General features: G+C 38.0%; 1 protein-coding gene across 7 annotated transcripts in view; it reads right to left on the bottom strand.

The window, feature by feature from the left end:
• NAV3 (neuron navigator 3) overlaps positions 1 to 16,198 on the bottom strand; it is a 506,339-nt gene that overhangs the window by 178,120 nt on the left and 312,021 nt on the right. For all 7 annotated transcript variants that reach the window (XM_015628501.3, XM_015628495.3, XM_015628497.3 and 4 more), the window contains 2 exons: positions 2,837 to 2,954; positions 2,057 to 2,109 (listed from right to left, as the gene is read on the bottom strand). In XM_015628501.3, the coding sequence (XP_015483987.1) occupies positions 2,057 to 2,109; positions 2,837 to 2,954 (171 nt within the window). The remainder of the gene's footprint in view (positions 1 to 2,056; positions 2,110 to 2,836; positions 2,955 to 16,198) is intronic.

Here is a 16,198-nt window from a genome sequence, read left to right as displayed (position 1 = left end):
GCAAAATTGAGCACTGCCAAGGAAAATTACCTGAAAATATAGTAAAATTGTGCCTTTGGCTAGTTAGACCAGTGCAGAGCCCACAGGAAACAAATGGAGAGCAGGTTCAAAACCTGGGGTCTCTGAGACAAAAACTGACAAGTTTGAATGACTTTAACTTCAGAACATTTTAAATTTCCTAACTCCATTTAGAAATATGCAGTATGGAACTGGTATGTGAAAAGGCAGGAAAATAGTTTGATCAGTCTGTAGAGATGAAACAATTCAATAAAGAGATTGTGTCAAAGGACGGATAAATAAATATATTACCATGAAGTTAAAGTGGCTAAATGCCACACTTCAGTCACTGTGCAAACACTGATGTATGACTATGCACAGCAGTTTTCAAAGCACCTGGTTTGACACCCAGAGCACCTGGGACATATTCTTTGTCCTGGCTGAGCTGAGAGGTGGGAGAAAGATGGACACAAGGAGAGCCACAAGGACTGCTGCAGCATGGGCATGCACTGACCACGTTTCCTCCATATCTACATGGAGCTAGAGATAAAATCCAGAATCCCTTTGCCACAGAAAAGTGCAACAGGGAATGTACATCAATGTTGTTTTGGAGATGTTAACATTGCTAGAGTGAATAGTTCTCTCTACAGCTCATCTTTCTCTCATGGAAATGAAGCTCGATAGACAGCAGAGTGATAGGTTCTTAAGCAATCCTAGATGGTCAGTAACCACTTTTATAAAATCTTGGAAAATCACAACATTTCCCTGTGCTTTTGTGTTTTCTTGCTTGTCTTGCCTGTCTGGAATGGCAAGTTTTAACATGATTAAAGTAGAGAGTGATTATCTCTTGATCTGTGTGTGTAATATTAGAGCTCCATGCTGGAGTTTCCAAAGTTCTCATCCAGGGCCGCTAGGTGCTGCTGTAATATGAGTAATTAAAATAATAACTATTATTATGGAAATTGTGTATATTCTTTCTCTGGACTGTTTCAAAGAGTCTGAAAGTCAGAGAAAAATCTTATTCTAAACCTGCCCATTTTTTGAACAATAAGAACCAAAAGGCCCCATGATTCGCTTCACTAGTATTCAAAAATTTTCCGCTTAACTTTTGATGCTTTGCAGAAAAATGCTGCAAACACCTTCCACCTTTAAAAAATGCACTGAACAAATGCACTTTTTTTTTCTATTTTATTTCCATTTTTAAACCTAGTTTCAGCAGTTTGCTATTATGCAAGTTCAACCAAATCACTATACTCCAAAATCCTTGCCAGCTGCACAATTATGCACCTTATTTATATATTATTTGAATGTGAGCAGCAAGGCAAAGACCTCAGCATGGGAGAACATGACTTGGATTGCAAACGATTCAATAAGTACATGGTGATTTTACTGAGGCTCAGATTTTGTGTCTGTCACTTTCACAGTATTCTAAGGAGGTTTCATCTTATTAAATGTAGTTGACTAGCCATAAACACAGTAAAAGATTAATAAGACTCCATATGAATCACAGTCACTAAATGCTTCTTGTCTGAGAGTATTAAAAAGTCTTTAGACAGCTGCCAGCTATAGCTCAGAGAGCTATATGACTAAAAGGCTATTTCTGAAAGTCTTGGAGTCAGTTCATCTAACTGGACTTCACAGTGGACAGTCCAAAAGGCTATTTATATTTAAAAACAATTTGGCAAGTGTTGTTCATCAAACCAGTTTTCCAGACACAAAGACTCCACTTAATAATTTATTCTTGGATTTACTGCCCTTAAAATGAAACTAAATGAAATTATTTGGATCCTCAGAAGAACAGGTCTGATAAGGCAATTCTGGATTAATTAGAAGTGATGAAGTTTTGCTGCCAGGTTATCTCAAAATCCAAAGTTAGCATAGAAACAAAATTAAAAACATTAAGCATGTGTGGAAAATAAGTATCAGGAACCTGTATGAGAATTAGGACTTTATGGTAAAAATGGGACAGAATATTAATATTTTATAAAAATCCTTATAAAAAGCATTTTAGGAAGGTGGAGTGGTGCCAACACAAACTAAAAATATATTTTATTCTTACCATTTGAGACTGGCTCCGTGGACAGCCATTGATATCTTCAACCTTTTCATTTGCTAAACAAAAACAGTGAGGGGAAAAGCAAAAGTAAACAATGAGATAAAACTTTCCTTTCCAACCCCTTGAAAAAAAAAAAAAAAGAAAAAAAAAAGAAGAAAACTCAAACCCAAAAACCTAAAAATCAAAACAGGAAAAAAAAAAAAAACCCTGAAGAAAAGCAGAAAAGGCACAGCAATAAAATGCAGAGGGTTTTGTTGACAGAGAGCTCCTTTCTAAGTAATGCTCAGTCGTACAGTAACAACACTCTTGTTAGCAGCAGTTGCTTCCATATGCCAAATCATGCAAAGGGGGAAGTGCGAAGGAGGTCGCTGCTAATTCTTCAGCCCCTGCAAAATAACTGCTGACATGAAATCTTCCACAATTGTCTTTGCAGGGTCAGGATACAGTTTCAAGGCATCCCAGAAAGTATGAGCCACTCCAGCTAACAAAATGCACACATGGGAGACATATGGTTTAATGGAGCATTCATTTCTGACAATTCAAAGTGTGTAAGATACAGTTCTGGCCATTTAAAGTATGGTTAAACAGCAACTTCCAAACATGCTCACATAAACATATTTTTTAATTAAGACAAGGATGAACCACACAAATATCAGAGACATATGGACCCAGTCAAATTGTATTATTCAGGGTTCATCTTATTGTTAAATACATTCAGCTTGAATTATACATTCCCCCATGCAAGGAGTCAGCTCGTAGTGCTTCCCTCAGCCCTGGTCTTACCAATGATCTGGATGATTTCTGCTAGCAGAACTCCATCTGCAATGTCCTGTTGCAAATCCTTGATCAACCGCTTGTGGCCAGATTTTGCTAGGTAGTGGTTAGCCCAGTCAGTGTAAATCTGCAGAGCAGAGCGGGAGGGCAAGGGGAAGAAGGGGAAGAGAGGAAAAAAGACAATGAAAAATCTTAAAACAAATGTTGGCTTACATAGCAGAACTATTCTGGAACACATTTCCATGTAAGAAGTCAGCACCAAGGGAAACAATTTTAATGTGTTTTTTGACTTTTTTTTTTTCCCCCCTAACGGTCATGCCCCTCCCCCTCTGTTTTATTTTAGCTTCGAATGATTCAGGCTGTTTCATGAGGGTTCAAACTTGCTGTGACCAAGCAAAATTCCCCTTATGACTGTAAAGGAAACTCCTGTCGTAAATCAATCACATCTACCAAAATTCCACCTCCCACCACATTTCTACCTCCACGCATGCCCCTCCAGCAAGGCTCATACTCTGGGGCTGCCTAAGAGAAAGTGATAGAGGGGACACGTGCCTGTGTTTGAGTAAGGATTAATCGGGGTGTCACTGGTGTTCCTGCACCTGGTGATGCCTCTGTAACACTTTATGCAGTAACCACTGTGTCCCACTGCCCAGGGACAGCTGGTTTGTCCCCCTGCTTACAGTTCAAAGTGCTCTAACCTGCACAGAGGAGACTGAGCACAGTAGTCTTATCACTGGAATTAGAGTACATAAATTCTGGAAATGTGCTGTGCCCTTTCTTTGCCTGAAGAGGAGGGAGAAAGAGTGAGACTGAGCAACACCAAACTCATAGCAACAGGCAGCACAGAAATGGCTGTTATCAATAAAAGGCTGAGAAGGACCAGCTGAATTTCATCCTCCAAAGTAAGGGAGGTGAGGGGCATGAAGAGAGAGGTTGAAGCCATTTCATAAGGTGTGTACACAGAGCATTTGGTAACACCTACAGCACACACACGAGCAGAACCAGGTTTACTTTGGGTGGGAAAGGAGGGACACCTTCCCCCCTACACTGAAGGAGGAGTGCACCCCAGGAGCTCCTCACACCTTACTGGGGTGTCCCAGCATGCAGAGAGCTCACAGAAGTGGAGATTGTGTTGGATACACAACAGGAGGGTATCTGTGGCCTTTGGCAGCCAGCCCTGGTTCCCTTTTGCACGGTGTCTGTGACCTCTTTCCTCACTCCAGAAAACAGGACTTGTACAGAACCTCCCAAACCTCCCACTGCTGTGGGATGATTCCATTAAGAGAAAGCACATATGCATGACAGCACCACCATGTGAGTAAATATAATAACTGAGAGTCCTTCTCTGCTGAGAATATTGTTTGAAAATGTTGAAACTGCACCTTTTTAATAAAAAAAAGCTTACTTTATAAACATTCTTTTATTTAACCTCATAGACCCTTGGGAGAGGAAGAGGTCAGAATCCCATTTTGTGAAAAGAAAAACAAGAGGCCAAAACCATTAACTACTTGCTTATTTCATCAAGGAAATCTGTGGCAGAGCCAGAGTGGGAAAACAGATGCATTTCCCAGTCCAGAGCCTAACCCAGAGACCCATCATCTGCTTTCCACCCCACAAAAGTATCACCACTTAGTCCATGCTCACCTGCTAAGGACTCCTTTGCTAGGTGAGTAGCTTTGCCACAATTTTTCCCACTCTTTATTAAAAGAGAGAAAAATAGAACTTGTTTGATGTACTCTATTTCTTCCCATATTCTTGCAAGTGGCTCACCAGTTGATTTGTCATAACTTTCTTGACAGCTTTAGAACTTTAACTCTGCGGAATTAAACTGTGGAAGTGTATTCAGCTCTCCCACAGTCAATGGGATTGCTGCTGCTAAATGAGGCCCTTAATCTCCCTGCTACACCCAGAAGTCCACTTGAATCTCCTGTATTTTCACTGACTGAAATCAGTGTTTTCACTGATGGATATTTTTTCCCTATTAGAGCTGAGTAACACAAAAGGCTCCATTAAAATATGGGGGTTTTTTAAACCAAACTGTAGCTAAGAAAGTGTTTTCTTCAACTGTATAATCATATGGAGGGAATGTGGGGTCTCTATAAAGATTGTCTGAACACATATTTAAAACAATATGAAACCATGATGATAAAAAACACATACCACACCCATAGCATCATATATTCCCTACTACTAGTATTTCAACTTCAGTCATACTTTTAAAGTAATGTTTCAAAAATACTCTCTATTAATATAAGCAGAACTATATTCTGTATTCCAATGAAACTGATCCACTGGAACACACAAAATTTAATACCACTAGTATTATTTTAGGTCAGTTTCATATTACAAATGAAAATACCAGGCATTTCCTTTTTCATTTGTCACACCCTCACATAATTGGGTGTATCAGTCCTAATTCTGACTACAATTTGAACTATCCTCCCACTAAGCAGACAAGGAAATTTCAGTACAGCAGCTGCTTTGCAAGTATCTAGTATTCAAAGAATGGACTTCACTGATCCATCCATCCCCTTCATAATTTTGTTTTTTCATTAATTTGAAAGTGATAAGCATAAAGAATGCAAACAGTATTTTTTAAGCAAAGGCTGATTATGCACATCACACCAAAATTCTGATGGTCAGCATTTGATAGTCATGCAATGGTACAAAAACAGTACTGGGAGAAGCCAGTTTTAAAAGAGGAGTTTTTTCATTTCAGATGTATTAATAAAAAGTCAAGAAGACAAAGATTTATAGATGGAGCAAACCAACACCCAGTTAGCAGTGGAATGTCACGTTTTATCTCCTCTCTTTCTGTAGGAAATACCACTTGCTTCTGTTTCCCCCCCCTTCCCCATAGGATGCCTTTCTCATTCATCTCATTCTTCTGGGACCCAATTGGTCAGGAGTCTTATAAAAAATGAAAGGCATGTAGATAGATGCATGAAATTAGAAGAATGTACACGTGCCACTATAATCTTTTTACATCAAATTCTGTCATGTAAATGTAATGAGGAATAGAGACTGTCCCCTCCGCAGTTTTCAAGCATCAATGCACCTCATAAGTTTTATCTTTAAATCCTTGGGAAAATATAAATCTCCAGTGTGCTTCATCATTCACAATACTGAGTTATCATGGGAGAAAACTCAGAAGACCAAAAATCAGTAACTTCATGAAAGCCTGCTGTTTATGAGTGCTCCCCTTCCACTGGGTGCAGAGCAGCTCTAAGGAGGAGCTGTGCATGCTCTCCCTCTTCTGAGAGCTAGCAATAGATAATGACATCTTGCATTAATTATGCAGCAATGTTTCCTCAAAATCCTCTTATCTCAGATTTTTCTGTAATGAGGCTGTTTCAAGGAGAAACCCAGACAGGAGTGCTGTTGCAACACTTCCTCCCCTCTCCACTGCTCCAGTGACCCTGAGCCACAGCCACACACTGGGCTGGGCTGCTGCCTTACTCATTTCCTCCCCAGGCTTCCTCAACTGCTTGTCATGCTCCCCTTCAACAGAGTAGAGGAAACAAACCCCCTAAATATAGTTATGAACTTCACCTCAATACTTCACATGTAGCTACAAGGAGCTGCTTGGCAGGATCCATAATGAAGCAAAACACTTTGTAATGTGGTAGCTTAATGAAGTGAGAGAGAGAGAGAGGATCTCACAGGTTACTGTCTTTTCAGAAAATGTTTAATCATAAACTATGTTTATTATTAGGCAGTGATATAAAGCATCTTCTTTAAAACTGATGCAGAAATGTTACTGCCCACTATTAATGCCAAGTAGGAAATGTCAGATGGGTTTCAGAAATGCAGTCAGCCTAATGCAATAATAATGCATGACACTTCATCAGTGTCTCACTAGATCAGCTCAACATGCTTTCCAGGCATAAATGAGATCACTCCTTCTATTTATTATTTCTGTAGATGTGAGGAAACTGAGGCATAAAGGCTGCTTTTTGATGTGGCTCACTCAAGGGCAAACAGCTATGACTACATCCCAGATATTCTGAGTTGAAAATAATTCTTTCTGTGAGCTTTTATATCAGATACTTTTAGAAAAATGCTTGGTAGGAAAATGAATATTCCAAGAATTTGGATCCTTCCTAATTTTTTTTTTGGTTTTTTTTGTTTGTTTGTTTGTTACAGAATGTAGAATCTCAGCTCTTAAAATGGTCTCCTGTTGCTATTGAGAAGATGTCTTTCCATATGCCTCTGTCACTCCCTTATGTGCCAGTGCTGCTGCTCAGGGAGAACAGCAGTTGCTGCCCATTGAGGTACACTGAGACCTTGACAGACTTCAATGCCATTTAGGGGCATAGGTTAATTTTCAAAAATATTTAAATAATTTTTCACTAAATGAAAAAGATATGTGGAATGAACAGACAGAATCCAGTTCTCATCACTTGTTCTTTAAAATATTCTGCAGGAGACAAATGTATCCTCACTCATTAGCATGGCAGATGTGAAATGCTCTTCTCCAATGCTCACTATCATAAGCACCTTTGGGGGTGGGGAGGCTTTTTAAGAAACCCATTTCCCAAAAGGACTCTGTAGGCAAGAGCAAGCTTCTCACACATTTTTCTTTAGTGTTTCTTTTGTGGCAAACAACAGTTGGACAAATGGAAAAAAAAATCTATTAAAAAAAAAAAAAAGAGTTGCTAGCACTAGGTTGCAATATTTCACAATTTAACTTCTCAGCAGAGAAGGAGTCCGTCTTTTATTCTATGTTTGGATTATATCAAAATATTCATTATTTTTTTTCTTTATTAAAAATAGAGTAAAGGAAAATGAAACTATTAAATAGTCCCAAGACTAGAATTTTAACAGTCAGCCAAAATGGAAATATGGCACGGTTAACTTAATAAAAGGGTTATGTGACTTCTAGTGTAATGTTTTCACTCTACTTAAAATGTTGCCATTGGAAACAACTGATAGTTAATAGCACTTAAATTTTTCACCCATGGACACTTTTTCAAATTGCCCTTGAAAAAGAAGAGATTGATGAGTTGTTTCTGTTGTTCTCCAGCATATTACAAAACGGGCTGTAAATGCTGTATATCTATTTCCTGGGAGGTTTTCCAGTGTGTGGCCTACCCTGGATGCTGAATACCCAACAGAGCCTGCATAGCAATCTCAGAGTCCCTGTGAAGAGGATTTGCCAGAGGAGAGGGCATGACCACAACTTTATTTTGACTTAGCTAATAAATTGTGAGTAGCAAAGCACATGTTGGAGTGTCCCTGAAGCAGTCTGTATTTATAAAGAGAAGCTGGGCAACACATTGATTTGTGTTAGATTAGGGTGAGGAAATCAGATTGCAGAGATGCCTTCCTCCTTCCCACTGCCTACACATTAAGGAAAACTCAACTGGAAGGCAGGATCTGACCTTTTCTTATTTAAGGTTACACCTCTTGGATGCAGAAGAACAATTTATTAGTTTCAGTCCTCCACTTTGCAAGTAAAAAGACTAACTTTGAAAACAATGGTTCAAATTTAGACTGCCATAAGGGACAGCTCAACCATTCAATTTATGTCTTGATTTATTTGGCTATAGAAAATATTTTGCAATTCATTTGCTATGGAGTAAGTCTAGGGTCTGGGGGTGGCACTTTTTGTAACATTAAGCAAATTACATGAGAAAGAAAAATATTTACGCAATTGAAAATATATAGCTGGAAAATGAAACTAGAATGACTTAATTTATAGGCAAGATGGAAGCCAATGCAATTTATTTGACAAAATGAAATTGGTAATAAATGGCATTCCACAAACCCTGTTTCTGAAACCCACTGAGCAAATGAGAACAATTATGAGTTAAGGAATAGAAACCACTTAGAGGGATACATGCCAATTAACCAAAATGTCAGAATCCCTGTAGTATAATTCTATTTTGTAAATAGCAGCATGTATCCATCAACACTACTCAGCAGTTTACAGATAAAAACACAATTAAACCAAACTCCACTAATCCCAGCTAAGAAAATTAGTAGAAACAATAGTCTTCAACAATCACTGGCAAGCCTTAGATAACTTACCCAACTTTAAGAGGCTGTTTTATATTTACAAGTTCCACTTGCAGTTTGTGATCGAATCACTGAAGTAACATTAGTACTGGCTTCTGTGCTCCCTTTCTACACATTTCTTCCCAGACCCCAACTCAGAATTAATTTAACACGTATTTTTGAGGCCAATACTCACCAATGGCACAGGAGCAATATTTTGGTGCTTCTGTGCCAGATGGAAGGTAACAGTATAAGCTTCTTTGAATGTATATTTGTGTGTGTGTGTGTGTGTGTGTATGTGTGTGTGTATTTGGTGTAAGTTTCACTGAGCAATTTGTATATTGACCCAGATAAAAATCCAGTATTATTTATAGAATAAATTCACTTGTTCATACTTTGAAAAGAATCCTACTGATATGCTTTACAGTTTGTTTTATTTACTGACTTCAGTCTTGTGTAATAGCAATAAAATGCCACTGGAAGGAGCCAGATCTTCATCCTGAAGCTGCAGGAACCCTGAACAGGCAGCTGCTTCTCTCTCCAGGCTTGAGCTGTGAGGATGTGGTACTCGTCAAGGGAGCAACAGCACCACACTTATTAACACTGGCCTCGAGCTTCCTGAATTATCAGGAGATATTAAGTGCCTATCACGTATAATTAAGTGCCACCCACACAAAGCAATCCTCCAAAGCAGTCGACTTTGAGACTGTCTATTATAAATATGCCATATATTTCTTCATAAAACTTTGGAGCTATTTCTTAGATATAGATATGCATATAGATAGATACATAGATATGTATGTGTGTGTGTATATATATATATATAGTCTTCAAAGTGCATTTCAGCATCCTTTCGGTGAAAGTACAATAAAATACTGTGTCTATTATTCAGTGCAGCTTGTTCATAAAGCATTGATTTAAACTAATATCTCAGATAATTTTATTACAGTAAGAAAGATAGGATTACCCAGTGGGCATAGGTGTTACACCTAGAGACACCACTAAGGTGTCAACATTTTAGTTCAGATAAGCAATGTGGTTCTAAAAGCAGTGTTCTATCACTTGGGCCCTCTCAAAAATCCCCTTCATGTAAAAAAAAAAAAAAAAGAAGAAAAAGAAAAAAGATGTGCTTCAAGAAAGCTATGCTTCTAGTTGTTTTTTTTTTTTGGCATCCAGGCTAACAGAGACCCCATTTGAGTCAATCTGAGGTCTCATATATGCCTTGTCACTGCCAAGGTAAGTTTCATGACTTGCATTTACTTTATTAAAGAAACCCACAGTAGGCAGAGTTAAGTTTCCTGTAAAGGGAAAAATTAACTGAGTTGGAACAGGTTTCCTTTATGGCTCACCAGTATAACACCGCAGATGAATGGACAAGACTTCTACAATCTGAGTAGATAGAAGGCATGAAATAATTTTGAGAACAAAAACACGATTGCTTTGCTGGTTCTTTTTTTGTTCACAAGCAAAAAGCCACTCTTGCTATCAAACATACCATTTCTGGATGAACACCTGCCTCTACAAATCAGCAATGGGGCTCCTCACATGGAGCTGAGAAGATTCCACTGTGAAGTTACTCCAGATTTTCCATCAAAGCTCATTTTAAAGATTTATAACTTAGACAGGGAGATTCTTTCCACACTGCAATTTGGCATTAAAGAACTTGGCCCAGGGATCAAAATAACCCTCTTTGCCAGCACTTCTTTTTAAGTGTGGAAAGGCAAATTTCTAATATATAAAAATACAAAAATATTAAGACACACATCTATTCTCTTCTTGTGAGAAAACAGTAGCAAATAAGGCCATAACTAACTTTAGAGTCTTCAGCACTTTTTGAGGCTTAGAGAACTAATTCAAATTTTCTAGTTTCCTCTCGTGTGGAAGAACAGTTTTACAAATCATTCTAAACAAAATACACTGCTTTATGAGCTACGTATTTTATAACAAGCTATTTTAACTCCTGGGTAATATTTTCTGTGCTTTGATGTTTAAAAGTTGTTTTTCATCAACTCTATGATTTCAATATCAACAATGGTCTTGTACATATTCAGAACACTGAGGTGCTATAGGTAACACAACAAGGTTGAGTAAGCTAATGATTTCAAGAGTTGTGATCTGAGGCTGTCATTTATCTCTGTTAAAGGAGGCCTTGGTGGTGAATGTAAGACTTGTAATGGTCGTGTGTGCAACTGCTTTGCCTTTTGCTACCTATCTGAAGCTTAGGAAATTATGCTTACACATTACAGCCTATGCTTACACCTCTTCAGCTCAAGAAATGCAGTGCTTTGAGGACTTGAAAGTCTAAAAAAATGCAGCTTGGTACAATTGGGATACTACTCCAGGACACTGCCTTTTTTTTTCCTTTGATCAGCATTGAAAGCACTGCCCACAATAAATACCTACCCATTCTAATTATAATAATACTTACATTTACAATCATTCAGTGCAATTAACTTTATGTATGAAGTAAATTCTATCTGGCAATATTCTTAAACAATGAAGTAATCTTATCACAGTTATGACAATGGAAGACTTTTCATCTCAAATGGGAATCAATGTTCTAATCTTTCTCATTTCTTTATGAAAGATGTGTCTCATGTACACCTTCTGTAACGCATCCAGATATGAAGGATCCTACAAAGTAAAGAAAAAGATTCTGGATTCCTACTAAAAATGCCCTTAACACTCTCCTTTCTATCATAAAAATGCTTAAATGCCTCTAGTGAATGCTTTGGCTACACATTACATGAGAAGAGGCAGTGTCACAGAGGGATGACCTTAGGATGTCGGGGTTTTCATTCACTATTCAATCTGCCATCTCCCATGTATACATTCTTCCAGATTTTTATTCTCCTACATTCTTCTGTAGGACCACAGCACCACCCAAAATAGCCCCAAAGATACATGATCCATGACTCAAAGCTTTTCACCCATAATTTACCTCCGAAGACAATGAAACTCCTTTCTTTTATTAGAAAAATGGTGCTTTAGTGTTTGATGTTTGTTCTCTGGGTCCTCATGCCTGCCTGTACATAAGGCCCTCTTCCTCAGGGGACTGCTTTCCACATCTGCAACTCTTCATTCACTGTCCTATAGTTTCTTTTAAAATACACATTCTGGTGATACCATGTCTCCTGGATGACAGACTAAAAATGAAGGATAAGGATTGACTAGCTCACTTTAAAGGGCCACTGCCTGTAAATTTAATTAAATCCATATCTTCCACCTCCCACACAATCACCCCTTGGGACTAAAGGCTTCTGTAAAGGATTAGGAAGGGGATACTCTCATTGCGGCCACACCACTATAGAGAAAAGAATTCAAGATTTGGGAAGTTGTGAGCAGGAAGCAGATGAGGAAGAAAGGGACTCACTCAAAACACAAACAAATAACTCTGCTGGCTAGAGATTATAGCATTTATTTTGGACAGAGGCGATTGTGCTCCAGCCATTCCTTCCAAGAGCCTTTTTGTGTTTTGTCCTACTAATATAAGTAAGAAACAGAAATAATCCTGTAAAAGAAGCCTCATGTCTCCTCTCATATGAGTCCCTAATGCAGCTGCCTTCCACCTTGTGTCCCATCCCACGTCAGGCTCAGTTGTTTTCTTGGACTGTGGTGCTGCATGGCACTAATGGCACCAGTAGCTCTCTCCTCAGGTAGCTCTGAGAAGGCTGGCACTCCAGGACAGCCCACACAACTGTTCAACCATTCACAGGGATCTGGAGTATTACTCTGGGGAGTCCTGTTGACACCCCTCCATTTAGTCTACTTTTTTCAACAAGAAAAAATGAGGTTTTTTCTGACCTTTCCCATTAACCTCCTAACTCCCTGATAACATAAGAAAAAAGATAAATTACACATGCAGGCTTTTTCTTAGGGTTTTTTTTTGTTGGTTTTTTTGTTTGTTTGTTTGCTTTGGTTTAATTTGGTTTTGGCTTTTTTTTAAAGGAAATACTTATTGCTGGTGAATAATAAATATTTCACTCTGAAACACTGGAGAGGGTTATTTTTTCCCTAGCTCTAAATTTTGCTAAAGTAGGCAGGTGCTTATTTCACCTGCCCTTTCAATAAACCTTGCTGGCAAGGTATTTGACTTTGTGAAGCCAATGCAGCTTCTGAGAGCATTCTCAGAGGTACAATTTCATGTCTGTACAGATCCTTAATGTAAAAACCTGGAATGGCTATGGACGGAACATGAGCACTGCCAAAATTGACAGCTGCTGAGTGGGAGTTCTGAGGATGAGAATGATGGATACAGACACCTAAAATGCAAGTGAGATAGGTCATAGGAACATAAATTCTTTGGGGGAGGAGGGGAGATCATATTTCAGGAATTACTGTACAAAGGATATCCTTTGTTAAAAGTCCAACCATTTCCTACATTATTTAGTGCATAAGTATGGCCTTAAAACAAGTTTTTCTTTAAATTCTTATAATTGCTCTTGAAGGTCCCTGATAACAGAGGATTGTGGTTTTTTAATAGCACTTGCTGGATATCACTCATTTTGATGTAAATGTAAGGACAAATGCTTTGGAAAAACATAAAGAACCCTAATACTTTTTCTTTTTTTTCTTTTTTTTTTTTTTTTAAGAATTTATACATTTGGAAACTTGGAGTGGAAAGTGAAGTTTGAAATTTTATGAAACTGGTATATCTCTCAAGTTGGTCAGTCCCACAGAGAGACTTCTCAACCATTGCACCAGATGGCTTTGTTCTCACCTTCCCTGGACAGTTTAAAATTACTTCACTATCAGGAATAAAATCCCATACTTACACTGATGCTTTATTTTATGTTACTGTCATTATCTTGTTACAGGTTATAATGGTATTGGCATTATCTGCCTAATAATTATTCTTGAGTAACAGCAGTAAAACTCTTTTAAGTATCAAGCTCTGACCTGGAGTCTGCTGAACTACTTAAGTTTCGTCTCTGCCTCTTTGACCGAAAAAAGATGTTCCATACATTAATGAAGAATGAAAGTGGGAAAATGTATTCTCTAGTCTGTGGTTTTACAGTAAAAAATCCCATCTCAGCTAGATAGATTAAATGGGCCTCACCATAATTTATCTTTATATATATATAAAACTAATATTATACTATTTATATATATATAAATGTATTGTGTAGATGAATTTACTGCATTCCTTCAACTTCTAATCCACAGAAGAATTTTCTAATAAGCAAATGTTCATGCCACAGTGCAAAATAAGTGACTTTGTTACATGTCAAACATGCTTGCAGGATTTGAATCCCCAAGGAGCTTCTCAAATGTGAATACCACATAAAAGATGTATTTTAGCAAACAAGTGATAAAGTGTCTTGTATTGTAAGCCATTAAAAAATACTATATCCTAAAAATGGTATTTAAAATGCTCACAGACGCATTTCTGTAAATAATTACTTTAAGAACAATGTATTTCAATTAATTGTGTTATCACTCTCCAAATCTCAATCACACAACAGCCCCAGTGATACAGAGGGCATGAGACAAATGTTTTGATTGTGCAGAAGCATAATCAGCTTTGAAATGATGCTCAACCAACAGTCTGCCCATAGAGTAGGGAACCCTTCTGAATGTTCCTGACGTGAGCAAGGGTTATTTAAAAACGATAGCATGCACATGTATTTGCATACTGTCCATTCTTTGCAAAACAAAATTCACAAGTTTATTGGGCATTCCAGTTGACATGACAGGCTCACCCATGTCCTTCAGCAGTTACAAGGTAATTTTTTTTTAAAAAGCACAAAACCATATAACTTACTGTGTGCATTTAGATGGATTGATACCAAAGACACAGCAAGAAAGCCAAGAATTGAGAAAATTTCTTAAATCCACAGGTAGATAGTATGGTTATCATCAAATTGTTTTAGCTATATATATTTCAGCCATTGAATACACACTATATGACCAGAGTTCATGAGGAATCTAACAACTACGTGAACAGCAAAGCCATGTGATGAGAGGCAACAAAAATTAGGGAAGGCACGATGCTGAAGCACAACCTTTAGAGCTGTGCAAATCCTCGGCTATGTACACACCCCTCTTGGTGCCCTTCATGGGAACAGGCAGTGCAAACACCTCTGAGTAGCTGTGGCATGCTCAGTTTCTTACGTTGTTTTTCTAACTGACCAGACCATCACTTGGCACGAGTGAACCTTTTTTGTGGAAAGCTGTCAGAATCAGAATTTGCAAGGAAACCCAAACATTTCTTAACAAACTTCATGTATTTATTCACTTGAAGTCAGGGGGCAGAACAAAGGCTTCAAGCAACAAACAGGAGCTTTTTTTTTCCCACTGCCTGTTTTCAATGTTCCTTGAAAGCATTTCTAAAGTCACTTTAGCCTGTTCTTTGTTCCTGGCTGGAAAGAGCTGGCAACTTTTCTCCCGTCTCTGTTACTATGGAGGTTTTAGAGAGCCATGACAGACACAACATAGCCTGGTCCATTCTGACCCTGCCCTTGGGCCCTTTGAAGTAGAAATGCTCTCTTAAACCCTGAGGCAGTTTATGTGGATCCAGAAGATGCAGGGCCTCTGTATCCACCTCTCCTGTGTAAACTGATTGAAAGTGCTCCATCCTTTAAAACAGCAACCTTTCAAAAGTTGTGTTTATCCTATTTTTGTCTTTCTGCACCTACAAGCTCTTGCTGATGCTTCTGCTTTCTAGCACCATCATTTTTAAGCTTTAAGATGCCCTTTAATCTTACTCTCTACACTCATCTCTGGGAAGAGTAAGTTGCTCTCAGCCTGAAGAAGGGCAAAGACAGAAAATATTTCCATATAATTACTTCTCTTTTTGCATGAAAGATCATTTTCACCATCACTTCTTGTTATATTCTTGACAGATCTTATATATGGTTCTACCTGGAATCCAGAACTTGAGTGGCTGTCAAAATCTTTGATGGCCTTGAAACATTTTCCTGCAGAACTGTTTTATCTTCCGTATAATAATGTAAACTGACTTACAGTAAGCATTTTTCAACTACTTTTCACAGATGCCTTAAAAACAGTCCACTGAGTCACGTAGGTTTGCTATATAATGTGTTGTAAATCATAAAATAAGGAGGGAATATTTCATATGACATCAAATACTGAGAACTAATGAGGAAAACAATTGGGAAAGAAGACATCCTTTCATAAAATATTCTTATATTTTTCATAACTACTTTTTCCCTTAAGAGAGCAGGTTGATATGTTTAAAGTTGTCTTTGTGAAGGTATATCTAAATTACGAGATATCTGTAAGAGACAGCTAGGCATGGAGCTTTGCTTGAAGCAAAGGTAAATGTAAGGTTCTCAGGGATTCAAATAATGTTGTCAGAATGACTTTGTGAAAATTGTTTTTGTTGAGATTATGAACAAAGAAAAATGA

This window comes from Parus major, chromosome 1A, assembly GCF_001522545.3.
Source record: "Parus major isolate Abel chromosome 1A, Parus_major1.1, whole genome shotgun sequence".
Lineage (NCBI taxonomy): Eukaryota > Metazoa > Chordata > Aves > Passeriformes > Paridae > Parus > Parus major.
Note: the sequence above shows the minus strand (reverse complement) of the source record. Positions and strands in the feature narration are given on the sequence as shown.